Source organism: Chrysemys picta, chromosome 9 (assembly GCF_011386835.1).
Source record: "Chrysemys picta bellii isolate R12L10 chromosome 9, ASM1138683v2, whole genome shotgun sequence".
NCBI lineage: Eukaryota > Metazoa > Chordata > Testudines > Emydidae > Chrysemys > Chrysemys picta.
Window position 1 is genome coordinate 75,686,610 of NC_088799.1, and position 24,121 is coordinate 75,710,730.

The 24,121-nt window shown below is 42.9% G+C and overlaps 2 protein-coding genes across 2 annotated transcripts in view; one reads left to right on the forward strand and one right to left on the reverse strand.

Annotated features, from left to right (window-relative positions):
* Positions 1-24,121, reverse strand: part of LOC101942787 (connector enhancer of kinase suppressor of ras 2-like) — a 547,551-nt gene that overhangs the window by 21,095 nt on the left and 502,335 nt on the right. The gene's annotated exons all lie outside the window — the stretch shown is intronic.
* On the forward strand, positions 1,403-3,925 carry LOC135973530 (uncharacterized). Its single transcript, XM_065557234.1, has 2 exons — positions 1,403-2,380; positions 3,375-3,925. The coding sequence occupies exons 1-2, from the start codon at positions 1,804-1,806 to the stop codon at positions 3,848-3,850; spliced, it is 1,053 nt and encodes a 350-aa protein (XP_065413306.1). The 5' UTR covers positions 1,403-1,803; the 3' UTR covers positions 3,851-3,925.

Here is a 24,121-nt window from a genome sequence, read left to right on the forward strand (position 1 = left end):
CTGTGCTTGTTTCCCAGGCCCAGAATCGGCGTTCCATGGATAGAATCTGCCCCATCAACAACATGATCTCCAAAGCGCCGGGACCCACGGTTTGAGAGAAGTCTGTGTCCATGTCCATGTCCATGTCCTCGTCCTCATCACTCTTGTCGCCACACTGCCGTCACCGCCTCCTCCTTCCCTCGTTTTTCTGGTCCTGGTTCAGCATAAACTGCATGATAATGCATGAGGTGTTTACAATGTTCATGACTGCTGTCTTGAGCTGAGCGGGCTCTATGCTTGCCGTGGTATGGCGTCTGCTGTGTTCACCCAGGAAAAAAGGCGCGGAACGGTTGTCTGCCGTTGCTTTCATGGAGGGAGGGGTGAGGCTGTACCCAGAACAACCTGCGACAATGTTTTTTGCTCCATCAGGCATTGGGATCTCAACCCAGAATTCCAATTGGCGGGGGAGACTGCGGGAACTATGGGATAGCTATGGGATAACTATCCACAGTGCAACGCTCCGGAAATCGACGCTAGCCCCGGTACATGGACGCACACCGCTGAATTAATGTGCTTAGTGTGGCCGCATACATTCGACTTTATACAATCTGTTTCCAAAATTCGAATTCTGTAAATTCGGATTAATCCCGCAGTGTAGACATACCTATAGACAGATCAATTGCTGGTGCACCTACTGCCAAAGTAATAATTACTTCAGAAACCAACAACAGTATTTCCCATGGTGACATCCATTGTACATTCATGGTGATAATACAAGACAGTATTAAAATAAAAACAGAAAGATGCTCATGATTTCATGCAGACAAATTATGAAAGAAAATTCTGTACTTATCAAATCAGAAAGCTAAAAGTTGAAATGAGACTGTAGTATATGATTGATTTCTGAAGTATTAGTTTAGGTGTACATACTATTGGAGTCATGGAAGCAAATTTTGATCTCTGTTATCTTCTTGCTTTTATATAGAAAGGAATATACTCTGACAACATCTATAATATAATCTATAAAGGGATATTACCCTGACAACATGCTACAATTTTGCACACACATTTACTCTTTTATCCCTGAGCTGCTCCTTATTTGACAAGAGGATCTGGTATTTTCAAAACCAGACCATTAGATAAAGCATATTTTGGGACTAATTCCCCAAACCCCATCCTGGTTGAAATACACTGATTTTGTATTTCTATAATGTATTTACTTGAATCATACAAAAAGAAGAAAATGAACAAAATTAGAGAGAAGGTAAAGATACTTGATTAAAATAGAACTCTCCAGAAGGAAGTCTATCAAGGGTAATTCATTTCCTTTTGCCTGCATATAGAATGATCATGTTACATGGAATGAATCAGCCAATTTTCAGCAACAACGAAACATCAAGATCACAACGGATGAAGAAAAAACCCTAAGGCCTGGTCTACACTAGGCGTTTATGTCGAAGTTAGCGCCGTTACATCGAATTAACCCTGCACCCGTCCACACTGCGATGCTATTTAGTTCGACATAGAGGTCTCTTTAATTCGACTTCTGTACTCCTCCCCGACGAGGGGAGTAGCGCCAAATTCGACATGGCCATGTCGAATTAGGCTAGGTGTGGATGGAAATCGACGCTAATAGCTCCGGGAGCTATCCCACAGTGCACCACTCTGTTGACGCTCTGGACAGCAGTGCGAGCTCGGATGCTCTGACCAGCCACACAGGAAAAGCCCCGGGAAAATTTGAATTGGAATTCCTTTTCCTGTCTGGCCAGTTTGAATCTCATTTCCTGTCTGGACATCGTGGCGAGCACAGCAGCACTGGCAACGATGCAGAGCTCTCCAGCAGTGATGGCCGTGCAGTCTGTGAATAGAAAGAGGGCCCCAGCATGGACTGATCGGGAAGTCTTGGATCTCATCGCTGTGTGGGGCGATGAGTCCGTGCTTTCCGAGCTGCGATCCAAAAGAAGGAATGCAAAGATCTACGAGAAGATCTCTAAAGACATGGCAGAGAGAGGATACAGCCGGGATGCAACGCAGTGCCGCGTGAAAATCAAGGAGCTGAGACAAGGCTACCAGAAGACCAAAGAGGCAAACGGACGCTCCGGATCCCATCCCCAGACATCCCGTTTCTACGAGGCACTGCATTCCATCCTCGGTGCGGCTGCCACCACTACCCCACCAGTGACCGTGGACTCTGAGGATGGGATAGTCTCCACGGCCGGTTCCTCGGACATGTTAGGGGATGGGGAAGATGAGGAAGGAGATGAGGAGGGCAAGGCAGTCGGCAGCGCTCACAACGCTGATTTCCCCGACAGCCAGGATCTCTTCATCACCCTTACAGAGATCCCCTACGAAGCGTCCCCAGCCGTTACCCCGGACACAGAATCTGGGGAAGGATCAGCCAGTAAGTGTTGTAAACATCTAAACATTTATTTTTAACAAAACAGGAATATTAACAATTAAAAGAATGGGTTGTTCATGATTAGTGTGCCCTAGGTGCTTAACGGTTTAGTCATGGGCAGTGCAAGTTTTGAAAAAAAATCTAGCAATGTCCGGTTTTCAGTGATTGTCCTGCACAAGCCGCTCTACTGTTTATTCCCTGCTACTGCAGCTACAGTAAAATGCGGTCTATATGTCCGGGGATAGAGCAGTAATCCTCCTGGGACATCTCGATGAAGCTCTCCTGGAGGTAATGTGAAAGCCGTTGCATGAGGTTCCTGGGGAGAGCGGCCTTATTGGGTCCTCCGAAGTACGACACGTTGCCGCGCCACGAGACTATCAAGTACTCGGGAATCATTGCTCTGCACAGCAGGGCGGCATACGGCCCTGGTCTTTGGAGGCTTTCCCGGAGCATTCTCTCTCTGTCGCTCTCAGAGATCCTCATTAGGGTGATGTCGCCCATGGTGACCTGCTTTAAATTAGGTAGGGGAATGTTAGTGTTGGGACTGCTTTCCCGTTCCTTTACAGAACTGTAACCGCTGGTTTGTAGCCACGCGGTGGAGGTGGGAGAGGGGCAGCCGAAAGGGATCGTTCCCGGGGACAGCCGCGAGGGGGTGGGACAGGGGCAGAGTTCCCGCTTGCCGGATTGCTGGCTGCAGGAACTGACATAGCTTTAAATGTGAAATGAGGCCAGTGGTAATATAAAAGTTTTAAACTGCCACAAGTGTACGGCTTACCATGTCTGCCTGCAACAGAAATTCCGTTGTGCTGCCCCGCTTCTCAAATGTGCTGTGCAAGACCCCAGGCACTGAATGCGAAGGCCGAGAATTCGACCTTGTGCTGAGTGCGCATGTGATAGGTGCTGTGCATGGTCTTGTTCACAGAGAAAGACTATGTTCTTTGTTCACAACTACATTTATCTTTCTGAGGAATTCACTCCCTTTTTCCCATTTCCACAGCCCCATCTGCGACTGTCTCACAACCTAGCCTGGAATCACACTCCCAGAGGCTAGCGCGGATTAGGCGTAGGAAGAAGAGGACACGGGAGGACATGTTCTCTGAGCTTATGGCCTGTTCCCAAGCCCAGGCAGCACAGCAGACCCAGTGGCGGGAGAACTTGACCCGAATGCACCAAGCCAACATGGATCGGGAGGAGAGGTGGCGGCAGGAAGACCAGCAGGCGACTCAAACGCTGCTTGGACTACTGAGGGAGCAAACGGACACGCTCCGGCGCCTTGTGGATGTTCTGCAGGAACGGAGGCAGGAGGACAGAGCCCCGCTGCAGTCCATCTCTAACCGCCCTCCCCTGCCACCAAGTCCCATACCCACCTCACCCAAAGTGCAAAGAAGGAGAGGCGGCAGAGTCCCTGCTAAGTCTCACTCCACCCCTGCAGAGAGCTCTAGTAGCAGAAGGCTCTCATTTCCCAAAATTTGAAAAGTTCTTTCCTTCCTGCCTGACACAAGCCCCCGTCCAAGTTTCACCTCCCAATGCCATGTGTAGTTGATAATAAAAAATACGTTTCTGTTAACTACTGTTTCAATCATGTTCTTTTGGAGGAGGAGGGGAAAGGGGTTTGGTAATTGGACAGGACAGTCACCTTTGGCAGGGTACATAGTCAGGGGCAGGCACAGCAGCAGGGCACATACACAGTGCAGTGATGCAGTGACTAGTTACCCTGGTTAGTCTGGGAGGTTGTTTTCATGTTATGTGGTGGGGGGTGGGTTGCTCTGTGACTTTGTGGTGGGGGAGGGCAGTTACAGATCTTAAGTGGCGGTCCTTAGGCAGGATCACAGAGCCACACAGCAGGGGATCTGTAACCGTCCTCCCCCTGCCACAAAGTCACATAGACCCCCCATACACACAGTCCCGATCAGGAGGGGTGACAGGCTCCGTTGAAACAACCATCCCACCACAGCGGAGCCTGTCAATCCTTGAGTTTAGAAGCTGCATTCGCGTCACTACACTACACCCGCTCCGCACCACAGTCTGCGTCCCAGTTTTAAAAAATTCCCGCGAAAACAGTATTAAAGAAAACGGTGTGCTTTAACAAAGTAGAACTATTTTTATTTCGAAACGTGTGTTGGAAGGGGGGGTGAAGGGGGTATGTAACTGGATAGGATAGTCAACATTAACTGGGTAAAGAAACGGGGGCAGGTTTAGCTTCTCAGTACACAAACTTTAAAGTCACAGGTTACCCTGCTCACTCAGGAACTTTGCTTTCAAAGCCTCCCGGATGCACAGCGCTTCCCGCTGGTCTCTTCTAATCGCCCGGCTGTCTGGCTGTGAGTAATCAGCAGCCAGGCTATTTTCCTCAACCTCCCACCCCGCCATAAAGGTCTCCCCCTTGCTCTCACAGAGATTGTGGAGCACACAGCAAGCTGCTATAACAATGGGGATATTGGTTTCGCTGAGATCACAGCGAGTCAGTAAGCTTCTCCATCTCCCCTTGAGACGGCCAAAAGCACACTCCACCACCATTCTGCACTTGCTCAGCCGGTAGTTGAAGAGTTCTTTTTCAGTGTCCAGGGCGCCAGTATAGGGCTTCATGAGCCAGGGCATTAGCGGGTAGGCTGGGTCCCCGAGGATGACTATAGGCATCTCCACATCCCCAACAGTTATTTTGTGGTCCGGGAAGTAAATACCTTGTTGCAGCCGTCTAAACAGACCAGAGTTCCTGAAAACACGAGCGTCATGAACCTTGCCCAGCCATCCCACGTAGATGTTGGTAAAACGTCCCCTGTGGTCCACCAGTGCTTGCAGCACCATGGAAAAGTAGCCCTTTCGGTTAATGTACTGGGTGGCCTGGTGGTCCGGTGCCAGGATAGGGATGTGAGTTCCATCTATGGCCCCACCGCAGTTTGGGAATCCCATCGCTGCGAAGCCATCTATGATAGCCTCCACGTTTCCCAGGGTCACTACCTTTGGCAGCAGTACATCAACGATTGCCTTCGCTACTTGCATCACAACAACCCCCCACGGTAGATTTGCCCACCCCAAACTGGTTCGCGACTGACCGGTAGCTGTCTGGCGTTGCAAGCTTCCAGAGGGCTATGGCCACTCGCTTCTGTACACTCAGTGCAGCTCGCAAGCGGGTGTCACTGGGCTTCAGGGCAGGGGACAGCAACTCACAAAGTTCCAGGAAAGTTCCCTTCCGCATGCGAAAGTTTCGCAGCCACTGGGATTCATCCCAGACCTGCAGCACTATGCGGTCCCACCACTCAGTGCTTGTTTCCCGTGCCCAGAATCGCCGTTCCACGGCATCAACATGACCCATTGCCACCGTGATGTCCTCGGCGCTGGGTCCCCTGCTTTCTGAGAGGTCTGTGCTACTCTCAGACTTCAGGACATCACCGCGGTGCCGTAGCCTCCTCGCCTGATTTTTCTGCATCTGCCTCAGGGAAACCTTTATGATAAGCTGCGAGGCGTTGAGAGCGGCCACAACTGCAGCGATGGTCGCAGCGTGCTCCATGCTCGCAGTGCTGTGGCGTCCGCGCTGTCAATGACTGGAAAAGTGCGCGAACTGATTTCCCGCCGGCGCTTTCAGGGAGGGAGGGCGGGAGTGATGGATGGATGACGACAGTTACCCAAAAGCACCCTCGACTCATTTTGTTACCCAGAAGGCATTGCCGGCTACACCCAGAATTCCAATGGGCAGAGGGGACTGCGGGAACTGTGGGATAGCTGACCACAGCGCACCACCGAATGTCGACGCTTTCACCGTTAGTGTGGACGCACAAAGTCGAATTACTGTCCTTAGTGTGGACACACACGTTCGACTTTGCAATATCGATTCCAAAAATTCGATGCAAGTAAAATCGAACTACTCTCGTAGTGTAGACAAGGCCTAATATGAACATCAGTGTTTTCTATGCCAGATTTCTCTTGATAACTAAAAAAGCATTCTCTCATTCAGAAATATTAAAAATGTGTTTATAATAGAAATTGAGAACAATCAGGCTGCAGCCTCAAATATTTCCTTAATCAACAAAGACTTAACATCTGTCTAAAAGATAACAGTTTCCTTATACAGTGAGATTACATGCTTTTTGGAATCAATGCTGCCCCCTTTTAAATGGCACAACTTGAAGCTGATACAGTTAATCAACCAAGGATAAAATTATTAGCCATGTGACAAGATCACCCTTCAAGGGCTTCTCATAAGAGACAAACATTCATGAACAATATATAGAATCATAGAATATCAGGGTTGGAAGGGACCTCAGGAGGTCATCTAGTCCAACCCCCTGCTCAAAGCAGGACCAATTCCCCACTAAATCATCCCAGCCAGGGCTTTGTCAAGCCTGACCTTAAAAACCTCTAAGGAAGGAGATTCCACCGCCTCCCTAGGTAACCCATTCCAGTGCTTCACCACCCTCCTAGTGAAAAAGTTTTTCCTAATATCCAACCTAAACCTCCCCCACTGCAACTTGAGACCATTACTCCTTGTTCTGTCATCAGGTACTACTGAGAACAGTCTAGATCCATCCTCTTTGGAATCCCCTTTCAGGTAGTTGAAAGCAGCTATCAAATCCCCCCTCATTCTTCTCTTCTGCAGACTAAACAATCCCAGTTCCCTCAGCCTCTCCTCATAAGTCATGTGCTCCAGCCCCCTAATCATTTTTGTTGCCCTCCGCTGCACTCTTTCCAATTTTTCCACATCCTTCTTGTAGTGTGGGGCCCAAAACTGGACACAGTACTCCAGATGAGGCCTCACCAATGTCAAATAGAGCGGAATGATCACGTCCCTCGATCTGCTGGCAATGCCCCTACTTATACAACCCAAAATGCCATTAGCCTTCTTGGCAACAAGGGCACACTGTTGACTCAAATCCAGCTTCTCGTCCTCTGTAACCCCTAGGTCCTTTTCTGCAGAACTGCTTCCTAGCCATTCGGTCCCTAGTCTGTAACAGTGAATGGGATTCTTCCATCCTAAGTGCAGGACTCTCCACTTGTCCTTGTTGAACCTCCTCAGGTTTCTTTTGGCCCAATCCTCTAATTTGTCTAGGTCCCTCTGTATCCTATCCCTACCCTCCAGTATATCTACCACTCCTCCCAGTTTAGTGTCATCTGCAAACTTGCTGAGGGTGCAGTCCACGCCATCCTCCAGATCATTAATGAAGATATTGAACAAAACCGGCCCCAGAACCGACCCTTGGGGCACTCCGCTTGAAACCGGCTGCCAACTAGATACGGAGCCGTTGATCACTACCCGTTGAGCCCAATGATCTAGCCAGCTTTCTATCCACCTTATAGTCCATTCATCCAGCCCATACTTCTTTAACTTGCTGGCAAGAATACTGTGGGAGACTCTATCAAAAGCTTTGCTAAAGTCAAGGAATAACACATCCACTGCTTTCCCCTCATCCACAGACCCAGTTATCTCCTCATAGAAGGCAATTAGGTTAGTCAGGCATGACTTGCCCTTGGTGAATCCATGCTGACTGTTCCTGATCACTTTCCTGTCCTCCGAGTGCTTCAGAATTGATTCCTTGAGGACCTGCTCCATGATTTTTCCAGGGACTGAGGTGAGGCTGACTGGCCTGTAGTTCCCCGGATCCTCCTTCTTCCCTTTTTTAAAGATGGGCATGACATTAGCTTTTTCCAGTCATCTGGGACCTCCCCCGATCGCCATGGGTTTTCAAAGATAATGGCCAATGGCTCTGCAATCACATCTGCCGACTCCTTTAACACCCTCAGATGCAGCGCATCCGGCCCCATGGACCTGTGCTCATCCAGTTTTTCTAAATAGTCCCGAACCACTTCTTTCTCCACAGAGGGCTGGTCACCTTCTCCCCATACTGTGCTGCCCAGTGCAGCAGTCTGGGAGCTGACCTTGTTTGTGAAGACAGAGGCAAAAGAATCATTGAGTACATTAGCTTTTTCCACATCCTCTGTCACTAGGTTGCCTCCCTCATTCAGTAAGGAGCCCACACTTTCCTTGACTTTCTTCTTGTTGCTAACATACCTGAAGAAACCCTTCTTGTTACTCTTAACATCTCTTGCTAGCTGCAACTCCAAGTGTGATTTGGCCTTCCTGATTTCACTCCTGCATGCCTGAGCAATATTTTTATACTCCTCCTTGGTCATTTGTCCAATCTTACACCTCTTGTATATGTATTACAATAACGTTGATTTTTGTGTAAGTTACATGAAGATAGGAAAGAAGTATATTAAACTACTTACATGAGAACAATATTCAACAATACATTTCTAACTCATTGAATTTGTGAGTATTTTGATGGTACAGCATATGAAAAGGGATATAAAATAAGGGAAAAGTCATTGCTACCATAAAAAGAAAGCAATGTAGAAGTGAGATAAAATGGTCTAATGGTTTAAGCAAAGACTCGTGAGTCGGAATGCTTTTGTTCTAATACAGGATCTGTCACTGACTTCTATGTGGTCCTCAGCAAACCACGTAATTTAGCTGAATCACCGCTTTCTCAGGTATACAATAAGGACAATGACCAATTTAATTTCAGACTTACAGGGGTGTTGTGAGAATTAATTTATTTATAAACCTGTGACGATATGAAAAACTACCTATTAAAACACTAATTATTATTGTTATTAAATGAAAAAAGGTGGGACATTTAGAATTAGGAATAAAAATGCAGACCACTTTTCACAAACATCAGATGCAAATGTTAAAACTGCCTACAGACATCTAATTTATGTGATTTGCCATCCCAAACAACTGACCTCAAGAACATACAGGAAGTTATTTTTAAACAATGAACAGTTCTTTAACATTTTCTCCACTATAATACCCAGCAATATAAGTTCATTCAACAAAAGGCATGTTTATAATTTGTGAGATACTTGCTTTTCTTGACAAAACCTATTATTTATTGCAAGTAACTGAAATCTCATTTCCCCTTGTTCATTACTAATAATGTGTTGGTAATTTTAAAATTGTGTTCTTGAATCGCCAAATCATAATATTGCACTGGCTGTAAATATAAAGTTCTTACTTATGTAATTAAATATGAGAGGTTTGTCATATTTCTTTTCCTTTAGAAACATTTTATTGGTGTCTTGCTTTAGAAAAATACTCTTATTGTTTGTCTTTAGACACTTATGACCTGATACTAATCTCATTTTCTTTGCGAGCTAAGTATAAATTATGACCTCATCCATCAGTCCATACTTAAGCAAAATAACCACTGACTTCAGTTGGAGTTTCACCTGAATAAGGACTGCAGGACCAGGAATGATAATTGATATGATTCAGAGAAGGAAGATTATTTGGTCACAAATGCATAATAATTTATTTTTGTTGACATTTACCAAAACTTCAAACTTAAGTTAAATTCACAGGAACACCCTGAATGTACTGGACAAAGTTACTAGTATGCATATGTAGAGTCTATTTATGCAAAACTGGCTATGTGAAGGAGCAGAGAGGTGGCTGCCAGGCACAGCAGGGGTTAAAGAAAACCTATGGGTTCAGCTAGCCCCACCCCGTTATACCTGCAGCTAGTGCCAGGCCTGGAAGGGGGAAAAAAGAAGGGAGCCTGGCTCAGTTAGGGGCTGACTGGTGAAGAGGCAGGAGCTCTCGGTGTGTCTGCCTGAAGGCACAGATACAACCTGCCTGCCAACGCAGCCACTGGAAGCAAGTAAGTCTTCCCCTGCCAAGGGGAATCTACCACCAAGCCCCAACTGTGGTGAAACTGGACTAGCAGGGCCATGCCCCAAATTGAAGGATTTACATAGGGAGCAGCTCAGACAACAGGTCCTTAGCCTCCCCCTCACGGCTGGGAGCAAGATCCCACACCCCTGTCTAGGGGTGTGAGTGGCCCAGGACTCTGAGCCAGGACCTGAGGGAAAGGAGGGCAGGTCCCACCCTCCAGCTCCTATCCAACGATCCAGCCACTAGGCTGCCCAGCCATGGAAGGCCCTATCACAGGCTACAAACATGATGATAGTGAAGATCATGCAGAAGCATTAAAATTCCCCAAAAAACTGTGAGAAAACTGAAAAATTTCTCTTCAATTGACAGAGGCAAAACTGTATTTGTATACAGATGTTATCCCATTCCGCCTCAATAATCTAAACATTGGAAGGACTGCCATTTTATTCTTTTGTAATCTGAAAGAAATTAGGTTTTTAGATTCAATATGAGTAGATATGAAATAACTTACATTATTTGATATCATAGAATATATCCATTTCTTTAATATTTTGGGACTTATTTGAATTAAGAAAGTATGATCATCAGGTTTATCAAAAGTACTGTATTTAGATATGTTCTATTACAGACCATATCACTGTATATAATTCCAAAGAAAATTGGGAACTTTCTAAAGAGGATTATGCACACTTCAGTTTTATTTGTACTACAGAATTACAAAATTGAAAGAATTTAAGAAAAGCAATTAGAAAAAAATGTTATCAAGGAGTAGTCTATCATTTGCTAGCTACATGCATTAGATTTGTGGTAAAAATGTTAGTAAAAGTGGACTATAGCTTCAGTCTGATTAACTTCCTTAGTACGCAGTGTGTACCAGTGTCAAAAATAAACATGAAGGGGAATCTTCATAATTCTTATTAATGAGACAGTGTTTCAGCATCTGATTTTATCAACCTCCCCCATCCTCCGCAATAAGAAAAGATTACTGAACTGATGGAATGCTATTTATTTATTACACCACAAAATCCCTAGTTCCAAAACTTAGCAACTAAGTCAAACTGGCTGTGCAGTGGCAATCTTTACAAAACGTGTATGATAAGTGGCAATTGCCTGAGGTGCCTCTGTGCTCTGGGTAGCAGCATTTGCATGAGTTACCTGCTGCTTGTTCTCACTCAGCATAGGACATTTATTCCTCAGGTGCTCAGGAATTACAATGATAGCACCTTCTGGGCTCTTCTGCTTTTACAGGAGATTTGGGATGAGGACTGGAGGAGTTAACTTGGGGATGTGAGCGTCCAGCCTCCCATCCACCCTCCTTCTTCCCAGGGGCAAATTGGGAACCTTGCTTCCCACTAAACTTAAAACCCTCTGCTTGTGATTTATTCCTACTAGGTGCTTGGGATTGTTCAAATTTATGTGCAAAAGTTGCAAGTTCTTCGATCGTCTCTACCTTTTTATCCCATAAACACTGTTTTACATCATCATTAGACATATTCAGGAACTGTTCCTGAGCAACCAAATCATTACTTCAAACATTGCTTCAAACCTTGTAATACCTTTTCACCTTACTCACTTATCCAGTAGATCTCTCATTTGGTTCACATAAATCACATTACTTCATCCAGCCTCTCCCTTAAATCTTCTAAATTTTACTCTAAGTTTCAGGTGTAATCTGAAACATTTTTAAAACCAATTCCTTAAATTTATCATAATCGGCAGCATCACCAGTTGGCATCTTATTGAATATATCCAGACCTCTCCCAGTCAACTTTGCAACCAAAGTGGTCATCTGTTGATCCTCAGGAATCTCATGGAGCATACAGTCTCTCAAAGGTGATGAAATACTCAGCAATGTCCCCAGACTCGCTGTATGGAGGTGTAATGGGGCTGGACTCATCACCGCGGCACCTCCTGCTGTCTGTCTGGGGAATTAGCTCGGTTCCCAGTATGCCCTTCTCAGGTGATGTCTCGCCCACAACTGCTCCCACTTATGGATTTTTGGAGAGGTGGAGCTCTCTGGTGTAGGGATCTGTCTCTTCCACTCCATTATAGCCAGTTGATGCTTTCCCTCTTTTTCTTTTTCCTCCAGTTCTTTGTCTTTCAGTTCCAGGGCTCTCTGATGTGCTGTCTTTTGTCTGGTATTTTCTACTTCCTGTCTGGCATTTTCTGCTTCCCGTTCTTTGTCAGCCTCCAGCTTTATCTGTTCTCGGGATTCCTCAGCCTCTAGCTGTCTCAGTTCCATGGCTCTCTTGTGAGCTAACTTCTGCCTGGTTGCTTCTGCTTCAATTTCCATCTGTTTTAATTCCACCTGTCTCTTATGCATTTTTTCATTTTCTTCTACTTGCAATCTGAAGAGCTCCAACTTTTTGGTAGCTTCACTTTCATTCAGTTATTGACTTTTCTGCCCCTATTTCCCATACCCAAAATAAGCAAACAGAAAATAACAAACTTGTAACCACTTTGTCTGTTCTCCAGCCAGCACACTTAAAACTCACTTAAAATCTACACCAGTGTTTCAAAGCAATAAGCTGTGCACATTACCCTGCTTGACAGGTTAGACCCCCACCCTTCCCACCTGATGTACTGGGGTTTCACTGAGCCCCTCCTGCTCCACCAGCCTGGATTCCCTCCCCCTGTTTGCTGAATTAGGCTCTCCGGCCTCTTGCAGCACACTACACAGATAGGGCCACACCCAGCTGCAGACACAGACTGAAATCATCTCTGTGTGATGATTCACCCAGCACTCATGTGCACGTGCCTTTTGGAGAATAAACCCAAAATAATACTGTCTTGCGCTGTATAAAAAGATTTGCACAGCACAAGCTCATAAAAATTCGCCCTCTCCCTCAAAGTGAAGAGAGATATGCACAACTTCTTACCTCCCCCAGTTAGAAATTTCACAAACTGGGTTTAATAATAAACAAAACAAAATTATTAACTATAAAAGGCAGATTTTAAGTGATTATAAGGGATAGCAAACAGGACAAAGCAGATTACTGAGCTAATAAAACAAAACACACATACTAAACTTAAGTTCTTAAACAGACTGGTTTCAAGAAGTAATTTATTACCCTACATGTTATAACCCCCTCCCCAGCCTTGAAAAGGATTTAGCTAAGGCGGGAATCCTTTGTTTGATTCCCATATGCCTATAGAGGAAAAGTTCCAGCAGTGTCCAAGGTAGTATTTTGGATCAGGTGACAGGACCACCTGACCTGGTAGTGTCACAGCTATGTCCCATGACACTCAGGAAAGAGAGAGATTAGTATCTTCAGAGTTCTATTGTTCTTCTTAAATGGGTCATTCAGGAGGATTGTCTATTGTCTGGTGGGTGTTCCCCCCCAAGTACACACACACAATTGTAATTGTTACGTAGTTAATATTCCTAACTTTAGAAACCAAAATGGTATATGCATACAAATTGCATAATCACATTCAGTAAATCATAACCTTTCCAATTATATCTTACATGAGCCATCTTGCATAAAATATATCTTAGTTATGCCATATTCATATCATAACCATATTTCCATGAAGAATATGGGGTGTCGTCACAATATGCTCTAAGAATTATTTTAGGGAAGTTCTATGGCCTGTGTTATGCAGGAGGTCAGATAGACTAGATAATCACAATGGTCCCGTCTGGCCTTGGAATCTATTAATCACTTAAAAATTCTTCTTGCCAAATTTATCACATTGTCCATGCCTCATAATACTATATAACCTGAGGTGGTTGAAAAGAAGAACTAAACATACAGTAAATTCTAGGAACAAAGGTGAAAAATGCATACATCTGAAATATTCTAGGCATTTCTGTTATTCTTATAAACAATGCAACTTTCCTCAGTTGACACGAAGTACTAGATTACTATGGCTAGTCTGTCAAAGCCTTTACATAGCTGCACAGGGGAATAGGGGTAAATGAGGCTGCCATTATTCTTTTGCTAGGCCCCCTGCTCTGGTTGTGACTTTGGCTATGATGGGGAGAGCCGGGACTCTTTCAAGAAAGTGGGGGAGGGGAAGTAGAGAAGAAAAGCAGGAAGTGGGAGGGGCTTAGACGCCCTCTTTCTTTCAGCCCACTTGCCAGCTAGAATAGCTCAGGGGGAAAGCAAGCTGCTCCATGGAAATGAGTGCAGTAATTTACTCCTCCCCCAGAGCATAGGGTGCCCAGGGCCACTCTGCAGATCTCTTGAAAAGATATAGAGATAAAACTTGTTGAATGTGTTCTGAGAGTTGAAGATGGTGTATTTCCAGCTTTATATAATCTTCTAAATTAGCATATCTTATTCATTTGAAAATGGTTGTATTAGATGCTTTGAGACTTTTGTTCATGCCAACATTAAGAGATGAACGTGGCATCTGACTTCCTAAAGGATTTTGTCCTGTCTAGAAATAATCTGATGGTTCTGTAGACAACCAGTCAAAGCCATTGGGACTCTTGAGGATGAGCAGGTTTAGGCAAATAGTTTTTTGATTGAAATTGTAAAGAGAAACTACTTTTGGCAGGAATTCTGGGGTAGACCTGAGTACTACATGATGTGAAGAAAGTTGAAGAAAAAGGTGTTTTGATACAGAATGCGATCAACTCACTGACCCTTCTGGTGAAGATGATTGCATTTTAAAAAGTAAGCTAGATTGAAAGAGTCAGAAGGGCTTCCAGATATGATCCACACTCCTGGAGGTTCACCCTCTCAAGTTACAATCTGTCAACAGGAATTTGACTGGATCCTGCACTTTTGGACCCTGCACATTAAGATCGTCTTTGAGGTGTAGCTTCCCAGGAACAGATAGAGGCATCTCTTGTAGATGAGAGAACCAGAGCCAATAGAGAGCTATAAGAATTCATCTTGCCCTACCTCACCTGATTTTATTGTCTTTTCTAGCACAGAAAGTCAAATCATGTATCAGATGGCCAGTCCATCTGAATGAGATGTAGGAAGGTTGCAAAATATTTCTTCTGGTGTCTGGAGCAGAAGAGATCCATTTTTAAAAGATATTTTGGCTCAGTTTTAATGGTGCCCCACCAGAGGAGAAACAGATAAAGAGAAAACAAGGAAGCTGGAAAAGAGGAGAGGAGTAAGTGTGATCCCTATGGCTCTCAGATCCAGCCGCTGGAGGCTTCTGAATTCTTCTGGAGGAGACCACTTGCCTTGATGTAAGAGCAGTGCTTTTAAGATACACTAATTCAGCAGCTGGTTTTTCAGTTTCTAAGTTAAGGGTCATAAAAAGACTGCAAGGAATGGCCCTGCCAACAATCCAAAGAAAACAATGAAGTAGAGATAAGTAGAGACATTTAATGAACAATTTCTGGTAGGTCCAATTATTCAGTCCTAAAAGAGATATCAGAATTAAGGGGAAATTTTACTATGTCATTTCATAGCTTAAGGGGAGTTATGACAAAATCAATTACTATAAGATTGTTCTCTCTCCTGATTCAAAAAAATGCTCAGTGACCTAGAGCTTTAATGCTGGTGGGATAAATCCCACCTTCAGGTTACAATGCAGTATGAGAAAGTTGCTGACATACATAATTACCATTGCAATCTCATGGAAACAAACTACCACAGACATTTTTAGAATCCTCATTTCTTCCTTTGGGGTTTGACCGAATTCACTATATAAGCTATTAAATTGTCAACAGGGGACTGGATGACCAAAGGGATTGATGATGAGAAACAGTGCTCTATGTACGGGTCACTAGTTCACATTTGGCTCCAGCTGGTAGTGACCAATAGCCATTGCCATCTCATAGCTGTTTTAGTGGGCCACAATGAGTTGATGGTCTCAGTCCAATTCTTAGTGGATAGCTTTATATATAAAGCATCCATATATTCAGCACTTTTTACTTTAAGGGCACTCAAGATGCTACATTAGTAATAAAATCCATCTCTCTACATTTTTATAATTTTCATTCCTATGGTATCTGAGCACCAGATGCAATGCAATACTCCTGATACAATACAAGGTAAATGATCATAAAATAGAAAATTTAAAACCAAATAAAACATCAGAAAATTGTCATAAAAATGACCATCACCATTAGGACCAATTGTCATACTTTCGGGCATTTTCTCAATAGCAGCCAATAAGTGAATGGAAATAAAATCTGAATAATTAGAAATTTTCTTTTCTGACTACTAGAAATGGTTCCTTTTGGTCTGGGAAGAGACAACATTGAACTAAAATTTTAGAAGTTTAAAAAACAAATATTTTAATGGTACATATTTGAACATGAGCTATTTTCTTTTAAACTTGAATAGTAAAAGCTATTACGAACAAATTTTGACAATCATAATGAATAAATATGGTCTAGGACGCTAGGAGTACTATACACTGTGTCCTCTTCTGATAATTCTATCCTTTGAAATAATCATTTTTATATTTCATAGTCACTTTATAACATGGAAGACTGTGACAATTTCATTAGAGTAGGAAGGAATGATGAATGTATTTGGCAGTGAAACTTAGTGATTCAGTGTAGTTGCTGGTTATTGTGTTTTAAATACTGGGAGATCATGGGATGGGCACTCCTAGTTAGGTATGTTTTAAAAATGGAAATAAATAATTCTTTCAAATGACAAACCTTCTACTGAGAAACAAAACTAACTTCCAAGAACAGTATTACTATATTTGAAGAAGGTGTGGTATTCTTAACTATAATGACCCATTTGAAATTTGCAGTTAGTACCTTTTATTAATCAAGTTTAAAAAATAATGCGTTCCTTGAAACTTTATAAAATAAACTACCTTTCTGGTTACTAAATTTCTGAATCTGTTTCTAGTTTACTCATTACAAAAATATGCAGGGTCTGCACCAGAGACCAAGTGAAGCTGGTCTTTAGCTGGTACTGAAGTTCTTTCTAAGGGTACGTCTACACTTACCTCCGGGTCCGGCGGCAGGCAATCGATGTTCTGGGATCGATTTATCGCGTCTGGTTTAGACGCAATAAATCGATCCCGGATCGATCCCGGAAGTGCTCGCTGTCGACGCCGGTACTCCAGCTCGGTGAGAGGAGTACGCGGCATCGACGGGGGAGCCTCCCTGCCGCGTCTGGACCCGCGGTAAGTTCGGACTAAGGTACTTCGAATTCAGCTACGTTATTAACGTAGCTGAATTTGCGTACCTTAGTCCGAAGTGGGGGGTTAGTATGGACCAGGCCTAATGCCTGAGGGACCTAAGTCAGTCCTTGTGCTGCCCTTAACTGAGGTAGGATGAGGCAATGTCTCCCTCTTTTTATTGCTAGGTATCTCAGATGGTGACCTGTGAGTGTGCTTTTTAGAAGAGTGGTGCTGAGCCCAACCCTGTCAGCCAGTGAAGAAGATCTGAAATCAGGAACTGTAAAGGAATGTTTTGAAGCAGCTGGAATCCTGGTACTGGCTGCAGAGCCAGTGCTTATCATGGCAATTCTGGAGGAAAACTGTTCAGATCTGGGCAGATTTTGGGTATGTCTTCACTACCCGCTGAATCAGCGGGTAGTAATAGATCTATCGGGGATCGATTTATCGCGTCTCATCTAGACATGATAAATTGATCCCCGAATGCGCTCCCCATCGACTCCGGAACTCCACCAGAGCGAGAGGCAGAAGTGGAGTCGATGGGGGAGCCACGGCCGTCAATCCCACGCCGTGAGGACCCGAGGTAAATCGATCTAAGATACGTCGACTTCAGCTACGTTATTCTCGTAGCTGAAGTTGCGTATCTTAGATCGATTCCCCCCCCCCCCCCCAGTGTAGACCAGCCCTTTGTTTACCCAGATTAGAAGTGGTTTCATAGACTTGTCCAGAAGAAAAAGTTTCAGGAGAGTCTCTCTTGTCTATTGCGGTTTTTTTTTTAAATGATCAGCAAATTGAACATTTGTCTATGATGTGCCCCTTACCAAGGCAAAATAAACATTTTGAGTGACAGTCATTGAGGGTCATACCTGCTTCACATGAGGTGTGATACTTAGAATCTGCAGTGTGTTGTTCAGTCATGAAGGCTGAAGAAGCTTGGTAACCAAAAAACAGAAAAAACAGTGCTCAAATAGAAACTTAACAAAAAATCCTATACTAACCCAAGTACTAAACTAGTCTAAAGGAACAACTATTTACAAAACTTTTTAAATTCACAAGTGCACAAGAGTAGAAACACTGCTCACAGTTCCATCTCGTGGTCCAGGTGGTAAGAAGGAATTGAAGGATGTTGACCCTGCTCTATCTTTTATGCAGGTGAGTGGCATAAAGGCACTCAGCATGCAGGTGTGGTCCAACGGACACTGCTGACTCTTGATACATGGGCCACATGCAAACCAAGAGTAGAATATAGATGGACAATCACTTGTAGAAAAAACAAACATTTTCTGATTACAAGGATTTCCTTCAACACTAATTACACAGTTGCTAAGAAATGTGAGATGCTGGATATTTTCCTTCTTATTATAGAAATATATATTCTTCATCATAAGTCTCCTGGGAATCTTCCCCATCCCCCCACTACCTTAGAGAGACTCAGCCTGGTCTACACTAGGGTGGGGGATCGATCTAAGTTACGCAACTTCAGCTACGTGAATAACGTAGCTGAAGTCGACATACTTAGATCGACTTACCGTGGTGTCTTCACCGCGGTAAGTCGACTGCTGCCACTCCCACATTGACTCTGCTTGTACCTCTCGCAGTGCTGGAGTACAGGAGTCGACGGGCGAGGGCGAGGGGTCGATTTATCATGTCTAGACTGGACATGATAAATCAACCCCCGCTGGATCGATTGCTGTCCGCCAATCTGGCAAGTAGTATAGACATACCCTTAGAGTAAAGTGATTTAACAGATTCTTTCCAGGTTCTCTTATTTTTAAAGGTTCATAGTAACGAAGGACAATTTGTTGTCAAAAGCATTATTTATACACATCACACTATAGTAGAGTAAAATGGTTTGTAGGCTGTGTTTGACCCATTGACTAAAATATTGCATAACATAGTAAGTCACCCGGAAAAAAACAAAATCTGATTGCATATAATCACAAAACATAATTGCTTCACAAAGGAATATAACTAAAAATAACTACAAAATACATCAAGGTTTTTTCTGAAGCTTAGCTTACAACCTATTATGCTGCTTGAGTGATTTCAAGACAGCAATATAAATTAACAAAATATTGCACCTTCTACATATTTTGAAAGCAGCAGCCTGTGAATCAGAACAAAGAGAATATCTGATCACCGAAAGGCTCTCAAAGCAACAGCAACACACACACACACACACACACATATGAACGGCAAAGATAAATAATTTAAGATGGAATCATTTATGTAATAGGAAAGCTTATACAACATGATGACTTTAGTGTGGTAAATTTCTTATTTCAGTCTAAGTAAAGATTCAAGTTCTGCAACACAAAGCTGTAAAATAATACTGGAAAATATAGTGTACTAATATACAATTTGTAAAAAATACCCTGTGCTAGTCATTGTTAGATTTCTAAACTATAAAGTCCCTGACAGCAGTTCACAGTGATTTTTATCATTTCTTTTTTCAAATACATACTGTGCACAGAGATGATAGCTTGTTTTCTAACATAAGGCAGCATCAGTCTTTCATTATAAATAATTAATTGTCAAACTCTTAGGGGACAAAAAGTGGTACCAGCTTTGTTTTTCCTTAGTATTTTAACCTATTAAAAAGCATACAGCTAATACCTTAAAGAGATAAACATATATAAGAAGTTAGGGCAAATGCTGCAAAGAAAATTTGACTCTACTGCTAACATTTGTTAGTTCTTTCACAATAAATATAAATCAAAATCAGCTCAAACTACCTATTGAATAGGTCAATAAGAGCTTCTTTAACTCTCTTTCACCTCACACATGCATCGTTTTTTCCTAACAATGTTAAAGAATGCCCTTTATGTAACACAGCTGACGAATAGCCTTTAATCTTCTTGACAGGATCAGTTCATTCCCTTAGTCCATTGAATTCAGTCAGTAAATCTAGGGTTGCAATGTGTATGTTTGACGGATATGTTACAGGAACAAGCCTCTACAGGAAACAAATACACAGTCTTAAATGTGAATGGTATTAAAGTTTTCCTAGAATACCAGTATTGTGTATTTCCACTGTAATGTTAGTTACCTAGAAGGCATTGGAATCTACAGCATGAAAACAATAGAATTCTGAAGAATTTTAGAGAGGCTGATGTGTCTTGGAAATTAAAAAATAAACTGTATTTGGAAAAAATTAATTGAGTAAATCACTGGTTTCCTCTGGGCCAAATTCAGGCTCCTATGTGTACGTCCCTTCAAACTAGTGGAAAAATTTAACAGGGGAATCCCAGATCCAGTACCATCATTGGTGGTATAGTGGTAAGCATACCTGCTTTCCAAGCAGTTGACCTGGGTTTGATTCCCAGCCGATGCAATTCCCTCTACTGGGAATTGGTTTAATTTAAGTCACAGTTTATCAATGGAATGAGAGAATTAATGTCCCAAATCCCAGCAGGTCATTGAACACACAGTGGAGGAAGAAAGGGGCAGGACTATATGGTGAGCTGTTGGAGTCATCCTTGTATTACAATGTTAAGCGGGAGAGGGATAGCTCAGTGGTTTGAGCATTGACCTGCTAAACCCAGGGTTGTGAGTTTAATCCTTGAGGGGGCCACTTAGGGATCTGGGGCAAAATCAGTACTTGGTCCTGCTAGTGACGGCAGGGGGCATACTTGATGACCTTTCAAGGTCTCTTCCAGTTCTAGGAGATAGGATATCTCCTATAATTATTATTTATGTTACTGTTGTGATACAGGTTATAGGGGAAAGCAGTAAAGTAGGAGGAAGTAGATGCATTCTTGCTTCTCTGTGTGGGAAACACTGTTCCAAAAATGTATTCCCTTTGGAGTTCTGCTCCACGCTAAGTCTCTTTCATTACTTTCTTTGTGTTTCTGACACAACCCAGTTGTGAATGTAAAATCAGTCCCTTCTCTTCTAAACAACAAACATCAAAATAATCGGATTCAGAATAAAGTCCGGATATAATGATCTCATTGTCATTTTTATCTTTTGATTTTGACAGCTGTGTTGGCTCTCCTCCTTACTGAAGTTTGAACTTTTCTGGAAGTTTGGAAGCTTGGGGTCTTGTTTTCAAACTCTCTTCATTGCACATTTTATAGACAAATGGCAAGTCTTAAAAATACAGAGGGACTATATGTCAGAATTCAAATCTCTCGGGGATAGCTGGTTGCATGGCAATGAAATTATCTATGTCATACCTGTCCAACAGCTACAATGAAAAACCAGGAGATAGTTTTGCTTAATATGGCTGCTTCTCCACTAGGCCCAGAATTCTATGTGATCACAGGAAGAAGAGAAGTGTTTTGACATGTCTGCATATGTCAAACATACATGTGTCTGTGTGAATATCAGTTCTCTGAATCACAGACTTTCACCTAAACAATGAGGAGTCCAGTGGCACTTTAAAGACTAACAGATTTATTTGGGCATAAGCTTTCGTGGCTAAAACCCTCCACTTCTTCAGATGCATGGAGTGAAAATTACAGATACAGGCATAGATATACGGGCACATGAAGAGAAGATCGTTACCTTACGCCTCTCTTCCTCCACAAAAGCTAGTTGGGTTTTATTGTTCTCTTTGATTCGCTTTTCATCCCACAGGATAGACAGAGTACAACATACACCTTGTACCATGCAGGGCACACACTTTTCTATGCTACTGAGAATTTATATCTATGCCACTCTGAGACATACAGTCTGTGTTCAGGTCATCAGTCTGTCGTGTCTGCATTCTGAAGACCCACATAGGGGAAGAACTGCCCACATGGCCAATTAAGGGTTAATTAGTAAATGTACACTGGGTCTAATAAAGGTCACCCAGGTTCAGTTAGAGATGGCACTCCTGAGGAGAGAGGAAACTCCTGAGGAGGGGAGCTAAGTTGAAGGTATGCTCCTAGAGACAGAGAGCTCTCTGGGAGCCTAGAAGCGATGCTCCGAGAAATGGGAGAATTCTACAGAGAGAGCTGCAGTTGGAGTCCCCAAGCAATAGCCAGAAGTCTGGCCTGCCAGAAGAATGAGGTCTCCTGGGGAAGAGCTGTCCTTGGGAAGAGCTACTCTTGACAGACCTCCATAAACCCCGGACTCTGGACGAAGACTCTAGTCCAGTAGCAGCAGGAGACCTGACTCCAGAGATGGTGACCTGAGCTGAGTGAACCCCAGGTGAAGAGCCTGGATGAGATGAGTAGTGGAGTAGATGGACTGGGACTGATTTGGTCTCAGCTAGGAAGCTGGGATGAAGGTTTTGTTTAAGCTTTGTGGTGGACTGTCTGTTAAATAAATGAGACCCTCCAAAGAGGGTCCTACTTAATTTCTAAAGCCTGCTTGGACTTGTTTATACTTGGAGTGAAGGGAAACTGAGGCAGGCTTCATCAAGCAGCATCATGCCTGATTGCAAAGTGATATGCTGGGGCAGCCTGTCTATGACAGATACACACAGAGGATAATAATTGAATTACATCATCTCCCCTCCTGCCTTAGCTTTGCTTTCTATCTATTTTCCTGAGACTCTTCCTGCCTCCTCCTTTCCCCCTGCTCTAGGAAAACACTCAGCTTCCCCTCCTTTCTTCCCCCCTCTCCAATCCCCTTACCTTAACATGAGTTGCTTATACACACACACACACACACACACACACACATATATATATATATATATAGGCTGTGTTTAAATAATTTTTGGAAAAAAGGAAAATGTATATTGACTATATATTGTTATATCATTACCAATATGTTACTTAATATTGGTAATTCTGTATTAAGATATGTACCTATGTGTGTCAAGACCAATATAATTGCAATGTTTCATTGTAAATTACCCAAGATAGAAATACATAAAATCTTTTCCCAAAACAAACAAAATTATGACGATTGTATATCCTGTCTCCAATGAAGATATATGCCCTGTTTTGCCAAGCTGGGAGCCCAGAGACCAATGGAACACTAAACAGTTAAAAAGCCCTTCTCTGCAGGGAAAGGGGAAGGGATCAATTGTCAGGAGCTGTCCAAGAAGACAGGCACACACAGAGAATCTGTGGAGGGAATCTTAAGAAATTGGAACTTCCCCCCTCCAGATCCAGGGAACAGTAAGCCTTAGGGAAAGCCAGGCATGCACACATACTGGTGATTTGTTTTCTCTTATATTTGTTTTCTCTTGGTTCTAAATAAATAACATTTTGCTTTAAGAAGGCTGTTTGGTTACTGGATTCCACTATCATAGCTCATGGAGGGAACAGCTGCAGGGTCTGAACCTAAGTTAGACCTGCTGAACTAGTCATGATTAGTACCAGAGCACAGCAGCCAAAGCCTTGTCTGAGAGTGGGAGAATTGTGTGATTTCACCCAAAGATTGGTGGTGGATAGAGACCTGAGAGTGAATTAAAGAGTCCAGGAGTGGTCAGAAGTGCAGCTAGTTGTGACAATAATCCATATACTTGCCCTTGGAGAGTGAATCATCTCTGGATACCTTCAATCACTGAACTGAGGAGCAGTTTCCCCAAAATCTCCATGTTTGTGTATGATGCAATGCTATAAGCTGAACCAGAGGACAAGTTTAAATTCATTTGTGGAGTATTTAGTTGTAAGAAAGGGAAAATGTTAGACTACTATCAAAATGAGGTAAGCATTTTCACAAGTCCTACTAGGCTTTACTGAAAACTTGTCAAATCCAATAAAAATAAATAAAAGCTTTTTTATTTAAACAAATGAAGTAAGCATTTAATTAGCCTTTACCTGGCCAAAGGTCACGTTTCTTGTTTCCCTAAGAAGGAATTGTTTTAATCTGCAATTTCATCTTAAATCCCTACAGTAAATACAAGAGTCAAGAACTCTCAAATAAAAATCTACAGTTAAATCACAAAATATCAATTTCTATGGATACATCAATAAACTAAGAAAATTTGTTTCCATTACATTCCATATTTACCATAGTTTGTAATAAAATCAGGAGAAAACCAAAGTTTAAAGTTTAAAGATATTTTTAGCTGTTGAGTATGAATTTATCTCACTAGAATTTAAAGGCAGCTATAATTTAGAATTTATTAA

Coding starts and splice junctions, on each gene's coding strand:
- LOC135973530 (XM_065557234.1), top strand. CDS start 1,804: ATGCAGAGCTCTCCAGCAGTGATGGCCGTGCAGTCTGTGAATAGAAAG. Junction 2,381..3,374: donor ATCTGGGGAAGGATCAGCCA/GTAAGTGTTGTA, acceptor CCATTTCCACAG/CCCCATCTGCGACTGTCTCA.